The sequence below is a fragment of the Hyperoodon ampullatus genome, assembly GCF_949752795.1.
Source record: "Hyperoodon ampullatus genome assembly, chromosome: 7".
In the NCBI taxonomy this organism is placed as follows: domain Eukaryota; kingdom Metazoa; phylum Chordata; class Mammalia; order Artiodactyla; family Ziphiidae; genus Hyperoodon; species Hyperoodon ampullatus.
The window spans coordinates 10821742-10840624 of record NC_136920.1 but is presented as its reverse complement, the minus strand read 5'-3'; the positions used below and the strand labels follow the sequence as shown (position 1 = coordinate 10840624).

General features: G+C 53.2%; 1 protein-coding gene across 1 annotated transcript; it reads left to right on the top strand.

Annotated features, from left to right (window-relative positions):
- Window positions 1-830: 830 nt before the first annotated feature.
- FERMT3 (FERM domain containing kindlin 3) lies at window positions 831-18783 on the top strand (the record flags this gene model as incomplete). Its single annotated transcript, XM_079707300.1, has 14 exons — window positions 831-990; window positions 3764-3997; window positions 4213-4332; window positions 4430-4598; window positions 4784-4886; window positions 15879-15986; window positions 16148-16282; window positions 16363-16412; window positions 16518-16642; window positions 16835-16941; window positions 17077-17310; window positions 17666-17790; window positions 18351-18492; window positions 18604-18783. 14 exons carry the CDS (start codon window positions 831-833, stop codon window positions 18781-18783), a joined length of 1992 nt encoding a protein of 663 aa, XP_079563426.1.
- Between the last annotated feature and the right edge of the window lie 100 nt (window positions 18784-18883).

The following is an 18883-nucleotide window of genomic DNA, read 5'->3' as shown; positions in this document are numbered from 1 at the left end:
GAACCTCTGCCGCACCACCACCACGGTGCTGGCCGTTGCTTCCTGCCCCCAGTGCCAGCACGCCCTGGGGAGGGGCCAGGCCCGCCCTGCTCTGATAAGGCGCAAGGGCTGCCCTCTGAAGGAAGCTTCACTGAGAGAGAGGAGGAGGAAGCACGCAGTGGTCTGCAAGTGTGCGGGCTGCAGCCAGGAGTGGCTGACGCTCCGACCCCCACCTCCAGCCCCAAGCCCTTGCAGGGAAGGTAAGCCAGCCGGTGGCTGAAGACCCAAGGACCCTTCTCTTCCTCGCCCTCCAGCAGCCCCTCTGCCCAGCATGCCTCTCTCCATGTGGCAGTCTGGACTTTCCACTGCCCTAGAGAGGCTTCGGCTGGTTTGGGATGATGGAGCTGACCTTTGGGCCTGACTGGAACTATTTTCTGACCTGGGCTCACAACCATTTCTAGGGTGGGCAGCTGCCAGTGTGGGCTTGGGCTGGGCCGTGGGCTGAGCAAGCTGACGGAGGTTGTGCTCAGCTCTGGCATCGAGCTGAGCTGGGTGATGTTGAGTGAGGCCCTTCTTATTCTTACCGGGCCTCGTCTTCCCGTCTGCAAGAAGGGAGAGGGCTGGGCAACATAGACTCTGAAGGTCCCTTCAGCCCAGTCATCTGTGATGGAGAGAGGGTCTGAGGTTCGCCTGCAACAACTCAGCTCCCAGCGTCTTGCTGCTGCCATGGCATTCTGGCTTACGGGCTTGCTCTCTGGGCCCCCGCCTGTCCCGGGCACCACAGGCAGCCTACCAGGCCCCAGGCGCCCACCCTGCCTCCTTCCCACCCTCTCCCCAGAGTTGCCGCAGCCATGGCGGGGATGAAGACAGCCACCGGGGACTACATCGACTCGTCCTGGGAGCTGCGGGTGTTTGTAGGAGAGGAGGACCCCGAGGCCGAGTCGGTCACCCTCCGGGTCACAGGGGAGTCACACATCGGTGGGGTGCTCCTGAAGATCGTGGAGGAGATCAGTGAGTGCCCACCGCCCCCATTGCCCACGGGGTCCCCTGGCACTTCCGGGCCAGCCCTGCTGCGTGGCCCTCGATAATGGAGTCACAGTGACTCAGGCACCAGCTTAATCATTTGGTTCCAAAAAAGACATTTCCCCAACTTAACTTCCCCTCCCTCCCCCTGTCTTTCCTCCCTTGCTCCCGCTCCAACGGGTTCCACTAAGACCCCGAGGAGCAGACCCGGCCACGGTCCTCCGTTCACCCACCTCTGGGGCAGGAGAGGCCTTGCCTGGGCTGAGGCAGAGATCCCATTCTGGGGGTCGAGAGGAGCCCAGAGGGGGCTCCTGCTGACTTGGGGACGGGCTCCCACACCCTCTCCCCGGGCAGGCGGAAGCCCTCAGCAGGCTGGTGACAGGCCCAGCCTGGGTGAGAAGGCCCTGCCCCCACAGGAAGTTACAGTACAGCCGCCTCTGGTATCAGCCCTGGAGGGGAGCAGGGCCACTGACGCGGGGGCTTCTCATCGCCTTTCCCTGCTGGGGGTGCGGGCTGCCCCTTCCTGGGAGGGCGGCGGGCCCGCTCTGATAGCCAGAGCCGGAAGGCAGGCCCGTGATAGTGCCAGCCAGCCTGGGTCCTGGGTCCCCCGGGGGCGGGGGTGAGTGGGTGGCCTGGGAGGGAGGTCAGTGGCTTGTGGACAGCACGGGGCCTCAGGGCAGCCCGGCCACAGGGCTGAGGTGGTGAGGGAAGCCTCCAGAAGGCAGGGCCCAAGGAGGTTGTGAAAGCAGAAGTGGAGAGTAGAGGGTCCCGCAGGAGACCGGGTGTCAGACAGAGACTCAGGCAGGCTTGGCCAAGCAGGGCGGAGAGGGTGAAGACCAGGTGCTCCAGGAGAAGAGCCGGTTGGCCCCAGGGCATGGCCCACAGCAAAGCGCGAGGCCTGAACAAGGGGCCAGCCGGACCCACTCCTCCACCCGCTGCGGGGGCTCCCGGGGTCAAGCCCCTCCAGCTCCTGTCCCCAGCCCCAAGCATACTGTTGTGCCCACCCCCCAGCTCCCACTCACTCCTCAGCACATCAGAGGTCTACTGATGGCCGTGCTGGCTGGGCCAGCCCCTGATCTGGAGCGCAGCCGGGCAGGTGGGACCCACCCTTTAGCTGCCGGCACAGGGCTGAGTGTTGGCTGCCACACAGGGGAGGCCAGCACAGGGGCTGCACCTAGCCCGGGACAGTATGAATCCTGAGAGGGGGCCACAGCAGGGAGGAACAAGGCGACATGCTGGGGCGTGGGGGCGTGCGGTGCTGAATTGGAGCCTCTAGGCTGGGGAGGACTCCTGGAGTATGACAAGAAACAAGCCTGGGGTGAATGCCATAAGGCGTTTTGGACTCCATCCCGGAGGTGGAGGGCAGCTGCGCCGAAGGGTTTCCAGTGGGAGGCTCTCAGGCTAAGGCAGGCCCCTTGGGTCGGGTGAGGATGGACAGGAGGTGAGTTTGGAGGAGGGCTGGCATTGGTAAAATGTGGTGGCTACAAGTGAAAGGGAGGAAGCTCGGGCCTGGCAGGAGAGCCGTGGTCACCCAGCCCCCAGGGAGCTGATGAGGGGAGGGGGCACCTCTGTCCAGTGTCAGGCAGAGCGAGGTGAAGTGGAGCACCTTGAGGGCTGGGACTAGGAGTCACTGCACTTATAGTCCCAGAGCCGGGCATGTGGGCTGGTGAACAAAGGTTTCTGGAATGATCGAAGCCAGTGGACGTGCCCCTTAGCCAGTGGCTTGTGGGTTTCTGGCCTGGGGCTCACAGCAGGAAGATGAAGCCGTAGACTAGATGAGACCCCGGGAAGAGGCCGTGGCTAAGGAGGGAGAAGAGGGTCCTCGGACTGAACCAACGGGGAAGCACGGGGGCAGGCCAGGAGAGGGGGGCCAACGGGAGAGAGCCAGAGCTAAGGGTCAGGAGGAGGCGGGGAGTGGGCGCCACAAAACCAAGAACAGAGTGAAGGCACAGCGGGCGACTTCAGGGCAGGGGGAAGAGGGAGGGGGTGGGGCGGAGCACGGGACCGCTCCCCAGGAAGGGCTTGGACGCTAGTGGGCTCTGCTCTTCCACTGTGCTCACCTGGCACCAGTTCAGGCTCCTGAAGGGAAGATGGAGAGGAGAGGAGAACACGTGTCCTTCACCAGCCGCATGACCTCGAAGTGCTCGCATTTCTATCCGAAGGCCCACGCGCTGTGTTGATGCGGCCGCACGCCTGTGTCGCAGACGCCATGCACTCGCCACGTGGCGGCAGGCACTGCTCAGTGTCCATTGCTGCTCACATCTCAGGAACTAGAAAACTGAGGCCCAGAGAGGTTCAGGTCTTGGCCAAGGTCACAGAGCTAGTAACCACTAGATATTTATGGAGTGCCTGCTGCTGCGTGCCCGGCACAACCCCAGGCCCTTCAGTTGCCTCTGGCTCCCGGGAATGCCAGAGAGAAGCCATGAAGCCAGGAACTGCAGGAGGACACAGGAGGTGCTGTACGGGGGAGCCCAGTGCACTGGAGTGTGTGAGATGGGAGCTCTAAGATTCTGGGTTGGGGGCTCCCCTGGGAAGTGACTCCCCTCGGTAGCAACTGAGCCCAGGGGACAAGCAGGGTTAGCCAGCAAAGAGCCGTTCTGCCATGACCTCAGTCCTAGCCCCCAAGCCAACCCCGCCTGGCCCGGCCCCCGGCCTGGGCAGCGGAGGGGCGGTCACCACCTCTGAATTCCAGGCTTGTGCTCAGCACTGGGGGCAGGGCCCTCCAAGGCTGACGTGGCCCCCCTTGCCTGTGGCCTCACAGAGCGGAAGCAGGACTGGTCAGACCATGCCATTTGGTGGGAACAGAAAAGGCAATGGCTGCTGCAGACCCACTGGACCCTGGACAAATACGGGATCCTGGCGGACGCCCGCCTCTTCTTTGGGCCCCAGCACCGGCCTGTCATCCTGCGGCTGCCCAATCGCCGTGCCCTGCGCCTCCGAGCCAGCTTCTCGCAGCCCCTCTTCCAGGCTGTGGCTGCCATCTGCCGGCTCCTCAGTGAGTCCCTGGCTGGTCCCCACTCTGCCCCCTGCAAGGGTCCTGCCAGGGGGCACGTTCCCTCCCTTTCCAGGCCCAGCTGTTGTCACCTCGACCTTGCTGAGCTGTTCCCCATCCGGCTCGTGGGGCTGTGCCCTGCCCCGAACTGCCCATGGGTGGGGTGGGAGGTCACAGGGCAGGACCCCAGCCCCCGCTGAGACCCCTGCTCCTCTCAGGCATCCGGCGCCCTGAGGAGATGTCTCTGCTCCGGGCTCCTGAGAAGAAGGAGAAGAAGAAGAAGGAGAAGGAGCCAGAGGAGGAGGTGTATGACTTGACCAAGGTCGTCCTGGCCGGGGGTGAGTGCAGGCGGGGCAGCCCAGGGGCAGCCACAAGGGCAGGCCCCGGAGGCCTGGGGTCGGGGCCGGGCCTGGTTGACCGTGACCTGCACTCCAGGCGTGGCACCTGTGTCGTTCCGGGGGATGCCAGCCCACTTCTCAGACAGTGCCCAGACCGAAGCCTGTTACCACATGCTGAGCCGGCCGATCTCACCGCCAGACCCCCTGCTGCTGCAGCGCCTGCCCCGGCCCAGCTCCCTGCTGGACAAGACCCAGCTCCACAGCAGGTGCCTCGCCTGCCCAGTCTTCACCTGCCCTTGTGCCTGAGCCCCTGCTCCCAGAGCCCACACCCTCCCCTGTGTCCTGCTCGTCCCAAACCCACGCCTGTGCCCAGGCCTTTCAGCCCCTGCCCAGCCCACCCCGCTGCCCCTGGCTCAGCCCTGACCCGGCCTCTGCCTACGCTGCCGCCCAGGTGGCTGGACTCGTCGCGGTGTCTCATGCAGCAGGGTGTCAAGGCGGGGGACATGCTCTGGCTGCGCTTCAAGTACTACAGCTTCTTCGACCTGGATCCCAAGGTGGGTTGGGTCAGGGAGAAGGAGTGTCTGGATCAGTGGGACACAGGGACCTTGCATCGGGGGTCTGAGCTCTAGGAATGTTAGACACTTGTAGGGGTCTGTCCATCTGTCCATTTGTCCATCCACACCCGTTTATTAACTCCACCGACATGGTGCTGGGCCCCGGTTGATGGCAAGACCTGTTTCTCAAGGACCGTCAGGGAGATAATGACCACAGCTCAGTGTAGATGGTTGTAGGTGCCCCTGGGAAGGCTGCTCAGGTGGGAGGCACCCACACCTGCACTCAGGGAAGGCTTCCTGGAGGCGGTGGCACTGGGACCTGCAGGGACTAGGGGCAGGTGAAAGACGAGGTTTTGCGGGCAGGCACCTGCGTGCCTCTCTCCCTCCCTGCCTGCCGTCCCCACCGGCAACCAACAGACTCCATGAATCCATCTGGAAAACCTCCAGGTGCTCCCTCTACCTGTGGCCCCACTTCTCTGCACCCCCTTCACTGCAAAACTGCTAAGCGCCATTGTCTCTAGAACCCTGGGGTCCAGCGTCTTTGTTCTCCGGAAGTCTTTCCTGTGGGTGCCCCTCGACTCCCTCTCTCTCCTCAGCCAACTCTATCCTAGAGTCTTCTATCCTGGAGTCCCTGTCCTGCTGAGGTGACCATGCCTTCCATGCCATCTGTCCCCTACTCACTTCCCGTCCACTTCTTTTTTTTTTTTGGCTGCGCCACGCGGCATACAAGATCAAACCTGCACCCGCTGCAGTGGAAGTGTGAAGTCTTAACCACTGGATGGCCAGGGAAGTTCGCCATCCACTTCTTACTTGGCCACTTGGGATCCCCACGCACACAAGGGTCTGCAGCTGCCCTGCCCGGTTTCCTCAGCCCTTCCTCCTGTCTCCACAGCCTCTGGGAGTTATGGGCTCCAGGGCTCCATTCCCAGCCTCCTTCTCTCTACCCTTTCTCCCAGGAAGCTCCAGCCTCCTGGATTTAAGGATCATCTCTGTGCTCTTTATAGATTTACCACCTCCAGCCCAGACCTCTCTCCCCTGAGCTCTAGACTCTCATGTCCAACTGGCTGTCTCTGCTCTGGCACCTAACAGGCGTCTCAGCTTCTGCCTGAAACAGAACTGTTTTTGTTTTTTTGAAAGTGGCCTTCCACTAGGATAAGCCTACTTGTTTTGGACATAGTAACCTTTTAAAGTTATTTATTTATTCGTTTATTTATTTATTTATTTGCTGCATTTGGTCTTCGTTTTTGTGCGCAGGCTTTTCTCTAGTTGGGGCGAGCGGAGCTACTCTTCGTTGCAGTGTCCAGGCTTCTCATTGCAGTGGCTTCTCAAAGCACAGGTTCTAGGCGCGCGGGCTTCAGTAGTTGCAGCACACAGGCTCAGTAGTTGCGGTGCATGGGCTCAGTAGCTGTGGCACGCGGGCTCAGTAGTTGTGGCTCGACGGGCTCTAGAGCACAGGCTCAGTAGTTGTGGCGCACGGGCTTAGTTGCTCGGCGGCATGTGGGATCTTCCTGGACCGGGGATCGAAGCTGTGTCCCCAGCATTGGCAGGTGCATTCTTAACCACTGCGCCACCAGGGAAGTCCTGAAACAGAACTCTTGATTCCAAGTCTGCCCAGCACATCCTCCCACCGTGGAACATGGCAAAATCCCCGCACTTACGTTACTCTGGGTCTTTCCCTTTCCCTTTCCCTCTCATCTCATCCCTCATTGTGTCCTGTTGATCCTTCCTTGAACTAAACATCCCAAACCACGCGTTCCTCTCTGTCCCTTCATCTGTGCAGCGTCAGGCTCTCTCGTGTGGGCTGCTGCAGCCCCTCCTAATGGGCCTCTCTCCGCCTTTGGCCTCCCCAACCTCCACACAGCATCTGGAATGAACGTTTACAGGTGCATTAGGTCCTGTCAATCCTGCTTACAAGGCTCCTGTGGGTGCCTGTGGCCCAGGACCATATGCTGATCTGGCCCTGGCGCTGCCCACTCCCTCCCCCCCGCCCGGCCCCCCTTTCCTCTCCTTCCACATCCCTGCTCCTTCCTCTCCTCCAGGCTGTTGTGCCCTTTTCCCGCCTTCCCTGCCTTCTTTTGTTTGTTGGGGTTTTGGGGGGGTATTTTTGCGGTACGCGGGCCTCTCACTGCTGTGGCCTCTCCCGTTGCGGAGCACAGGCTCCGGACGCGCAGGCTCAGCGGCCACGGCTCACGGGCCCAGCCGCTCCGTGACATGTGGGATCTTCCCAGACCGGGGCATGAACCCGTGTCCCCTACACCGGCAGGCGGACTCTCAACCACTGCGCCATCAGGGAAGCCCTGTTTGTTTGTTTTTATTGAAGTATAGTTGATGAACAATATGATCTAAGTTACAGGTATACCGTAGAATGATTCACAATTTTTAAAGGTTATACTCCATTTATAGTTATCATAGAATATTGGCTATGTTCCCTGTGTTGTACAATATTCCCTGCCTTCTTTTTATTTTTTAAATTTTTTAATTATTATTATTTTTTTTGGCTGCACTGCGCGGCTTGCGGGATCCCCCACCAGGGATCAAACCTGGGTCCCTGGCAGTGAAAACACCGAATCCTACACCACTGGACCTCCAGGGAATTCCCATCCCTGCCTTCTTTTGGACTGAGTAGTTTTCATGATTCCATTTATCTCCTTTATAAGAGTGTATTATCTATGCTGCTTTTTTTCTCTTTTTTTGGCAGTTGCTTTAGGGGTTATAATTACCATCCAGTGAAACACCGCTTCACTACAGTGTAAGAACCTTACAGTGGGATCCCCTCTTCCCCTCCCAGCCTCTGTGCTCTTGTTATCACACACTCCCCTTCTACATGCGTCAAAGCCCACGATACATTGTCATCCTTGTTGCTGTTATTCTTTTTTTTTTTTTTTGCGGTACGCGGGCCTCTCACTACTGTGGCCTCTCCTGTTGCGGAGCACAGGCTCCAGACGCGCAGGCTCAGCGGCCATGGCTCACGGGCCCAGCCGCTCCGCGGCATGTGGGATCTTCCCGGACCGGGGCACGAACCCGTGTCCCCTGCATCGGCAGGCGGACTCTCAACCACTGCGCCACCATGGAAGCCCTTGCCTTTGGTTTTGAAAGATATTATTTGTCGTAGAGTTCTTGGTTGACATTTTTTTCCTTAAAAATTCTGCCTCAGTCTTGTGGCTTGTCTCTCTTTGTTTAAATGTATGAAATGCACGTTTTTTTCTGACTGCTTTTATGATTTTCTCTTTATCACTGGTTTTAAACAATCTGATGATCACGTGCCTTGGTTCGCTTCAGGTTTCTCATGCTGGGGTCCATTAAGCCTCCTCAATCTGAGTTTACAGTTTTCATCAACTTCGGAAAAATTTTGGCCTTTATTTTTTCAGATATATTTTCTGCTCCCCCCTATTTTATGGGATTCTGGTCACATGACTATTAGACTGCTTAAAATCATCCCACAGCTCACTGATGCTCTGTTCAGTTTTTTTTTTTTTTCCCAGTCTTATTTTTCTGTGTTTCATTTTGGATAGTTCTAACGTTCTATCCTCAAGTTTACTAATCTTTTCTTCTCTCGTATCTAATATGTCATTAATACCCTGCCTAGAAGTTCAATTTTGACATCTTTTTAATATTTTCCATCTCTCCTTAACATGCTCATGCTTTTCTCTACCTTCTTGAACATACAGGATATATTTTAAATATTTTTTTTTAGTGTTTTTGTCTACTAATTCTATTATCTGTGTCATTTCGGGATTTACTTTCATTGACTATTTATCTCCTAATTATTAATTGTATTTTTCTGCTTGTTCTCATGCCTGGAAATTTTTGGAAAATTTTTATTTGATGCCAGACACTACAAATCTTATGTGCTTGGGTCCTGGATTTTTTTTTTTTTTTGGTAGTGCTTTAAATATCTTTAAACCTTGTTTGGGGATGAAGTTAAGACACTTGGAAACAGTTTGATCCTTCTAAGGTTTGCTTTGAACATGAACTAATCATTATAATTTATAATAATTAAATAATAATTAATTAGATCAGAAAAAAGCATCTTTTAATCTAGGGCTAATTTACCCCATTATTGTGGCAAGAGCCTTCTGAGTTTTTTTTTTTTTTTTTTTTTTTTTTGCCACACGGCTTGTGGGATCTTAGTTCCCTGACCAGGGATTGAACCTCGGCCCTTGGCAGTGGTCACCACTGGACCACCAGGGAATTCATGTGTTCTGAGTATTCTGATGCTATATATATGATGAGGTTTCTCTAATCTGTGTTGGGAATATGAACTATTCCCACCTCATGTGAGCTCTGGTAAGTGTTCCACCTGCTCCTTTTAGTGTTTCTTTCTAGCCTTGAGTTATTTCCTTATACACATGTGCTGATCAGTACCCAGCTAATGACTAAAGAGGAGCCCTCTGCTGATTTCCATCCAGAGTTTTCTCTCTGTGCAGCTCTCTCCTCTGCAACACTCTGTCCCGTGAATTCTAGCTGCCTTGGACTCCCCAGATTCTCAACTGCACCTGCTCACCTCAGGGAATATGCTGGGCTCCGTTTGGGGTCCTCCTCTTGGCTACAGCAGGCACACTTGCTCCAGGCAGCAAGCTGGGGCAACCTCACCATTCACTTGTTTCCCTTCTCTCAGGGATCCCTGTTCTGTGTGGTTTGTTGTCCAGTATCTAAAATCCGTTTGGTCTTTGTCATTTTCTTTGTTTTAATTAAATTTTAGGGAATTCCCTGGAGGTCCAGTGGTTAGGGCTCTGTGCTCTCACTGCTGAGGGCCCAGGATCAATCCCTGGTTGGTGAACTAAGATCCCACAAGCTATGCGGCCAAAAGAAAAAAAAAGCTTAAATTTTATTTTTAATCAAAGTAACATATGGTGGCTTAAAGAGTTGAATAGTCCTAATAGTAATAACAAGAATTAAAAAAAAAAAAAGTTCCTTGCCCCACCTCTCTTTATCCCAGATTTCTGATCCCTAGAGACTATAGGTTTTGACTCTGTAGCTTTTTATTCCAGTGTTTACATCTATATGACAAGCTTATATATGTCTATTCCCTTGACTTTTTCATTTCACGCATAATCTATTCACTTTGTATGAAAGGTGAAGATTTATCTGTCTTATATCCTCCCTCCTTCCCCCACAACACACGCATCTCTTTGCATCTTTCCAGCTGACCTGTGTTGTAGCTTTTGGTTAAAACAACATGAGTGTGGCTGTAAATAGTAACACATATAAATAACGTTCTTAGCTAAGCCACAGAGTAACTATACCTCCTTTCTTGGTTTATTTCTTTTCTATTAATTGTCTGTCTGTGTACAATTAGAAGAGAGACCCCAAAAGGCTATCTGTACACTCTCTGTGAGTCTGTGGCTTGCCATGGGGCATCTTCAGAGTGATGAGGTGGGATGTTCCATAACCAAGCCCCTCCAACATTGCAACCTAAGGACAATGCCCCTTTCAAAATGATCGATCACCTTAGGATATCAGTCAGTGTTATTTCCTAGTCAGAACCATGGATGGTAGCATCTAGACCCACTGCTTAACTGTTGTCCTTGAACTTCCCTTCACTACTTCCTGGGAAGTCCTATACTGGATTTCTTGATTCCTGGATCTCTTGTGTTCCTTTTTCTTGACTGACTCCCTCATCTTGATGGAGCATATATTTCAATAGCTTCCCCTAAAATGGTGAAATAGTAATAGTTTCCCCTAAGTGGTTTGAAATCCTGCGTGTTTGAGAAGGTCGCTGTTCTACCCTCACTTGCATGAGAGTTGGGCTAGGTACAGAATTCTAGGTTTGAAACATTTTCCTGCCAAATTTTGAAGCTGCCTTCCCATTGTCCTCTAGTTTCCAGTGTTGCTGTTGGGGAGTCCAATGCCATTTTTTATTTTCAATCCTTCCATGTGTGACCCTTTTAATTTTTCTTGAAAGGGGAGGGGAGGCCCCAGAAGCTTTTAAGAATCTTCTTGGGAGTTGCCTGGTGGTCTAGTGGTTAGGATTCAGCACTTTCACTGCCGTGGCCTGGGTTCAATCCCTGGTACGGGAACTGAGATCCTGCGAGCCATGCAACGTGACCAAACAAAAACAAAAGCAAAACCACAAAAGAATCTTCTCCTTATCACTTGGTGTTTAAAAATCTCTCAATAGTATGTCCTCGTATGAATCTTTCTTCATTGGTTGTCCTGCACACTTGCTGAGCCCTTTCAAATCAGGGTCCTCCAGTTCTAGAAGAATGTTCTATACAATCTCTTTAATAATTTACTTCCCTCTATTTTTCTGCTTTTTTTTTTTTCCTGGAACTTAGTAGATGTTAGACCTCCTAGATTAATTTTTAAAAGAAAAAAATTAGACATTTATATTTTCCTTCTTTTTTTTATGCTTGTTGTCTTTTTGTTCTACTTTCTGGAAAGTTCCTTGACTTATCTTCCAAATGAGCTATTGAATTTTTAATTTCTGCAACTGTATTTTTAAATTGTAAGAGCTCTTATTTTCTGACTGTTCCTTTCTGAAGTGTTTTTTTGTTTTGTTTTTTAGTGTAACATACATTTAGAAATATTCATAAATGTAAACCAACGGAACTTTACCAGCCTTTAGAAGCCAAGCAGTATTTCCCACAGGGGGAACCATTAATGTTACTGCTAACACCATAGATTAGTTTTGCCTGTATTTGAAATTTACATAAATGAAATCACGCAGTCTATACTCTGTTGTGTCTGGCTTTTTTCACTCAGCATTATGCTTGTATAAGTCATCCATGTTCATATAGTGGTAGCATATTTCTCACTGGTGTGTAATATTCCATGCTGTCAATGTACCACAACTAATTTTCCATTCTACTGTTGATGAACATCATGCAATTTTCAGTTTGGGCTACTATGAATAGAGATACTGTGAACATTCCAGCATATGTTTTTCGTGAACATATGTACACGTTTCTATAAGGTATATACCCAGAGGTGGAATTGCTGGGTTGTGGGGCAGGCATTGGTTTATGTGTAGTAGATAACTACACACTCATACACCCCACCAGCAGTGTATGAGTTTCAGTTGTTCCACAACTTCACCAGCAGGTATTTCCTACCTTTTCCATTTTAGCCATTCTGGTAGGTGTATAATAGCATCTCACATGGTATTTTGTTTGTTTCTTCAAGCAGCTTTACTGAGATATAACTTACATACCATAAAAATTGCCCACTGTAAGCAGTTTATTTTTAGTAAAGTTATATAGTTGTGCAACCACAATCCAGTTTTAGAACATTTCCATCACCCCAGAAAGTTCTCTAGTGCCCATTTGCAGTCATTCCTCATCCCACACCCAATCCCAGGCAACCAATATTGTGCTTTTTTTTTTTTTGCGGTATGTGGGCCTCTCACTGTTGTGGCCTCTCCCGTTGCGGAGCACAGGCTCCGGACGCGCAGGCTCAGCGACCATGGCTCATGGGCCCAGCTGCTCCACGGCATGTGGGATCTTCCCGGACCGGGGCACAAACCCGTGTCCCCTGCATCGGCAGGCAGACTCTCAACCACTGCGCCACCAGGGAAGCCCAATGTTGTGCTTTTTAAAAAAAAATTATTTATTTGTTTGTTTTTATTTTGGCTGCATTGGGTCTTCGTTGCTGCGTGAAGGCTTTCTCTAGTTTCAGCGAGCGGGGGCTACTCTTCGTTGCGGTGCGCTTGCGCTAGGTGCCCGGGCTTCAGTAGTTGTGGCACACAGGCTCAGTAATTGTGGCTTGCGGGCTCTACAGCATGCAGGCTTCAGTAGTTGTGGCACGTGGGCTCAGTAGTTGTGGCTCACGGGCTCTAGAGTGCAGGCTCAGTAGTTGTGGCACACAGGCTTAGTTGCTCCGCGGCATGTGAGATCTTCCCGGACCAGGGCTCGAACCCGTGTCCCCTGCATTGGCAGGTGGATTCTTAAACACTGCGCCACCAGGGAAGCCCTGCTGTACTTTTTATGTGGCTTTAATTTACATTTCCCCGATGACTAATCAAATTGACAACTTCTTCATATGGCTATTAGCCATTTGGATATCCTCTTTTGTGAAGTTTCTTTCCAAAAGTTTTGCCAGTTTTTATATTGAGTTGCTTGTCTTTTTCATAGTGCTTTGTAGGAGTTCTTTATATATTCTGTACATGAGTACTTTGACAGATAAATATATTGTGAATATATTTTCCCACTCTGTGCTTTGTCTTTTCATTCTCTTAGTGGTTTATTTTGCTAAGCAGAAGCTCCTAATTTTAATATAATCTGAGTCGTATTTTTTCTTTTATGATTAATATTTTTTTCACCCTGTTTAAGAAATCTTTTATTCTAAGATCACACAGATGTAGGCCTATTTTTCTCCAAAGACTTTATTGTTTTAACTTTGATATTTAGATCTTTGACCCAAATGGAATTGATATTTGTATGTAGTGTGAGGTAGGGATACAAAAACTTTTTAAATTTTTAAATTAAAAAAATTTTTACCATATGGGTATCCAATTGACCCAGGTCCATTTACTGAAAAGAACATCCTTTCCCCAGTGATGGCAAGATCACCTTTGTCTTAAGTCAGGTGAACATACATGTGTGGGTCTCTCTCTGTCTCTCTTTGATTACATTGATCAATTTGTCTCTCTTTGTGAATGCCATGCTGTCTTAATTACTATAACTTTATAATCACATTCCTTTTATTTATTTATGTTTTATTTTTATAAAAAACTTATTGGGCTTCCCTGGTGGTGCAGTGGTTGAAAGTCCGTCTGCCAATGCAGGGCACATGGGTTTGTGCCCCAGTCCGGGAAGATCCCACATGCCGCAGAGCGGCTGGGCCCGTGAGCCATGGCCGCTGAGCCTGTGCGTCCGGAGCGTGTGCTCCGCAACGGAGAGGCCACAACAGTGAGAGGCCCGCGTACCGCAAAAAAACAAAAACAAAAACACCTTATTTATTTATTTATTTTTGGCTGCATTGAGTCTTATTATTTTTTTTAATTTTAAAATATTTATTTATTTTTGGCTGCGTTGAGTCTTTGTCAATTCACGTGGGCTTTCTCTAGTTGTGGGGAGCGGGGGCTACTCTTCGTGTGGTGCACGGGCTTCTCATTGTGGTGGCTTCTCTTGTTGCAGAGCACAGGCTCTAGGCACGTGTGCTTCAGTAGTTGTGGCTCACGGGCTCTAGAGCGTAGGCTTGGTCGTTGTGGCACACGGGCTGAGTTGCTATCTTCCAGGACCAGGGCTTGAACCTGTGTCCCCTGCATTGGCAGGCGGTTCTTAACCACTGCACCACCGGGGCAGCCCCACCTTCCTTTTAAAAATAGCATCCTGTTCTTGTTTTATGAGTGCAGTATTATGTCTCTGTAAGGATTCTGACTGGTGTTTGAAGTTTTTTCTGCTCCCTACATTGTCTTTATTTCCTCCAAGCTCTTTTTTTCCCATCTGACTATAGTTCATGGGTCTCTCTTGTTCATTCCAGTAGCTTTCCTAAAATGTGGGTAATCCCTGCCTGTCTTTTCATATTTAGAAGTAAGCCTCTGAGAAGCCAGTTGGAAACCCTAAGTGGATGAATAGGACTTGGCATTTTAGGCCTCCTGGGGAAGATGGGGCAGGAATGCCACTTTCTGTGGGGGTTTTCTCTTTGGCTTCTCAGCAGTGAATGCTCTCATCTCCTGACTGGGGAATAGAAGGCTCATTGCCAATGTCTTTGGTGACAAGTGGGGAAGGGCTGGGGATATCTCACCTTTCAAAATGCCAACTTTCCCTTAATTCAGCTGTTTTCAGCACAATGCACCCCACACCCAGATGTACCAAATGCAGGGGTACCTCTGGCTCAGCATCTCGAGAGTAAACCTCTGGTTTCTACCTGGTGCCAGCTGGCTGTCACTTGGCTGCAGGGAGTGGGGAGGGAAGTGCTCTTTTTATAGACTTTCTGTGGTCCTCATTTCAGCCCACCCTCGCCTCCCAGAGGATCCCAGACCTGAGCCTGTCCGCCATGTGAACTGGATGCCTTTGTTCAGATCTTAGTTTTTTTGCTGTTTGCTTTCTGATCTTTTTTTTTTTTTTAACATCTTTATTGGAGTATAATTGCTTTACAATATTGTATTAGTTTCTGCTGTATAACAAAGTGAATCAGCTATGTGTATACATATATCCCCATATCCCCTCCCTCTTGCGTCTCCCTCCCACCCTCCCTATCTCACCCTTCTAGGTGGTCACAAAACTCATTAGTGCATTTGCCGTAGAACAAGAGAGGGAAAAGGGTGTGAGATCCCAGCTCTCCTTCCCTGCAACTCAGTTCCTGTCCATGTTTTTGCTTGTTCATCTTCCAAAATTTTGTTGGTATCTCTCACCAGCTGTAGTTGTCTCCCCTCTCTCTTCTTTGTCCTTTTGGGTTTATCCTTTTTATGTCTTTGCTATCAATTTTGGTGGGTTTCAGAGGGAGCGTAGGCTTGGTCTTCTGTGGGTAACTGGGATCCCCCTTTGAGTTCCTTCTCTCTAGAATGTTCTTCCTACCACTCTTCCCTTCAGAGGCTTGTCCATCCTCAGGTCTCAGCGCAGCATGTCACCTCCGCAGGGAAGCCTTCCGGAATGCTTCCTCCTGTGGAGTAGCCCCCCTGCCGCACCCCAGTTCCATTTTCTCTCATCACCGTCAAACTTGTGGGCTTCCTGCCTGAGCACACAAGTGAGATGCCCTTTGGAAGCTACTTCCTTTATCGCTTTGGCTGTACTCTTGAATCACTTCACTTATTTACTGACTGGTTTACTCAGTCCCTGTTGTCCAGTCAGCAGCATGCAGGGCACACAGTAGACAAATACTCAATATCTGCACAAAGAGGTTTAGAGGGAAGGGGCTGCCGCTTTCCTGGGCAGATGGGGCTGGCAGGCTGGGCGGCTGGCAGGCTGGGATTGGGGTTGCGGAGCCACCAAATGAGCTTGCACAGCACAGAGGGCAAGGCTGAGGCCTGAGGCTCGCAGGAGCTGGCTGCAGGGGGTGCTCAGGGCAGTTAGCACCTGACCAACCCAGCCTCCCCTCCCACCACTCCAGACAGACCCGGTGAGGCTGACCCAGCTGTACGAGCAGGCTCGGTGGGACCTGCTGCTGGAGGAGATTGACTGCACTGAGGAGGAGATGATGGTGTTTGCAGCCCTACAGGTGCCGGGCAGGCCTGGGGACCCCGGGTGGCTAGGTGCGCGCCAGGCCCAGGGCAGGGAGGGTGTGCCGGTGGGGGCCCACTTCCGGGGAAGCCCAGCTGAGGGCACAGTTGGACTAATGGGCTGCCCGCTCAGCCCTCCCTGGTCACGTGCTTCTCCCAGTACCACATCAACAAGCTGTCCCAAAGTGGGGAGGCGGACGAAACGCCTGGCACAGACCCGGGGCTGGATGACCTGGATGCAGCCCTGAGCAACCTGGAGGTGAAGCTGGAGGGGTCGGCGCCCACGGACGTGCTGGTGAGGAGGGGCCCCAGTCAGGGGTTGGGGTCAGGGTCAGGTGCAGGGACCAGCGCCCCCCTGACTCCTCTCCTCCCCAGGACAGCCTCACCACCATCCCAGAACTCAAGGACCATCTCCGGATCTTCCGGTGAGTCTGGGCCCAGAATTGGCAGCCCTGCTGGAGGGGCCCAGTGTGGAGAGAGGACAGGAGGGAGGGAGGGGGCCTGTCACGAACCTCCCACCTCACCCTCAGGCCCCGGAAGCTGACCCTGAAGGGGTACCGCCAGCACTGGGTAGTGTTCAAGGAGACCACGCTGTCCTACTACAAGAGCCAGGACGAGGCCCCCGGGGACCCCATTCAGCAGCTCAACCTCAAGGGTGAGTGAGGGCGGATTGGCCGGGAGAGGGACAAGGGCTGTGTGCTGGCCAGGTGAATGCTCTCACTTGTCTCCTCCTGGGGGCGGGGAAGGTGCCCTCTGACCTGTGGCCACTGTGCAGGACTGGCCTTCACCCGGGGGCCCTCTCAACAGCGCTCCCTCCCCCAGCCTAGCCCACCCCTTCTTCCTCCAGGCTGTGAAGTGGTCCCTGATGTCAACGTCTCAGGCCAGAAGTTTTGTATTAAACTCCTGGTGCCCTCCCCTGAGGGCATGAGTGAGATCTACCTGCGGTGCCAGGATGTGAGTGAGGGCTGGGCAGGGGCCAGGGCTGAGGCTGGAGTGGGGATGGGGCCAGGGCTGAGCCAGGCCAAGGGCAGGGGCCTGAGCTAGAGCCTTGCCAGCCCCTCACCTCCCTCTCCCCCCCTCCCACCCCAGGAGCAGCAGTATGCCCGCTGGATGGCCGGCTGCCGACTGGCCTCCAAGGGCCGCACCATGGCGGACAGCAGCTACTCCAGCGAGGTGCAGGCCATCCTGGCTTTCCTCAGCCTGCAGCGGACAGGCAGCGGGGGCTCGGGCAACCACCCCCAGGGCCCTGATGCCTCCACGGAGGGCCTCAACCCCTACGGGCTTGTCGCTCCCCGCTTCCAGCGCAAGTTCAAGGCCAAGCAGGTGCCAGAGGGAGTAGGTGGCGGGAACGGCCAGAGGGTTTACCTGGCCACCCTTGCCCCTGGATGTCCACAGAGCCTTCCTCTGGAAATGCACACGCTCACTCGCTCCTTCTCCCACCTGGGTCCCTGAGACTGAGTGTGCTGGTCCCCACCCTCTAGGGGGGGTCACGGTTCAGCTGCCCACGTCCACCTCAGGGCCCGGCTCAGCTCACATTTGCTGAATGGTGAGAAGGTGCACTCGGGTGGACCCACACTGGGCACTGGCCCTGCCCCAGGCTCAGCATCCTGTCTTCCTGATGGGGACAGGCAGGGGGTCTCAGGGACCTTGGCAGCCCCTCACCAGCGTTGTCCCACAGCTCACTCCACGGATCCTGGAAGCCCACCAGAATGTGGCCCAGCTCTCCCTGTCTGAGGCCCAGCTGCGCTTCATTCAAGCCTGGCAGTCCCTGCCTGACTTTGGCATCTCCTACGTCGTGGTCAGGTATGAGTACCACCCCAGTCCATTCTGCTAAGCACCATCTCTGAAGATGGTGAAGCCATCTGAAGCCTTCCTTCCCGTCCTCTGCGGGGAGACCTTACAGAGGGCAGCCTGCGTGCACCCCCCTCCGTCCTGCAAACACAAGAGAGGGATCAGGCGGGGAGAGCAGGAGATCCCGCACCCGTCCCAGCTCTTCCATAGACCATTTCCTCTCTGGGCCTTGGGCAGCTGATCTGTAGGACAGGGTTGGGTGGCTGCTGTGACAGGAAGTGCCCCCTTTGACTGCCCATTTTCCAAGCCTGCAAAGATAGGAGCAAATGGATGATGACGCTACAAAGAGAAAGTTGCTATCGAAAAGCATGGACTATTTGCTCGATGCTGCTAAATGCTCTCACTGTGATTATATTAATTAACCCCCATTTTCCAGATGAGGAACTTGAGATCCAGAGAACCTAAGTGATTTACTTGCCAGCTTGCTGCTGAGCTCCTCACCTGGCTGTCTGGGAGGGCTCCGGGGCCATGCAGGGTGGGGCCCCAGCTCACACTCTCCCCTTGGGCACCAGGTTCAAGGGCAGCAGAAAGGACGAGATTCTGGGCATCGCCAACAACCGACTGATCCGCATCGACTTGGCCGTGGGCGACGTGGTCAAGACCTGGCGCTTCAGCAACATGCGCCAGTGGAACGTCAACTGGGACATCCGGCAGGTGGGCCCGGAGTGAGGGTGGGGGAGGGACACGGGGATGGCCAGACGCAACCAGGGCGGGTCTGCTCCCTCATCCCACCCCCTACCAGCCCTCAGACTGCCCACCTCACAGGTAGCCATTGAGTTTGACGAGCACATCAACGTGGCTTTCAGCTGCGTATCTGCCAGCTGCCGCATCGTGCATGAGTACATTGGGGGCTACATTTTCCTGTCAACGCGGGAGCGGGCCCGCGGGGAGGAGCTGGACGAGGACCTCTTCCTGCAGCTCACAGGAGGCCACGAGGCCTTCTGAAGCCTGTCTTACTGCCCCCGCCCCACTCACCACCTTCCATGACCGCTCCAAAGCCCACACCCATTGGGATTCACTGCCCACACCCTCTCCAGACGTGCAC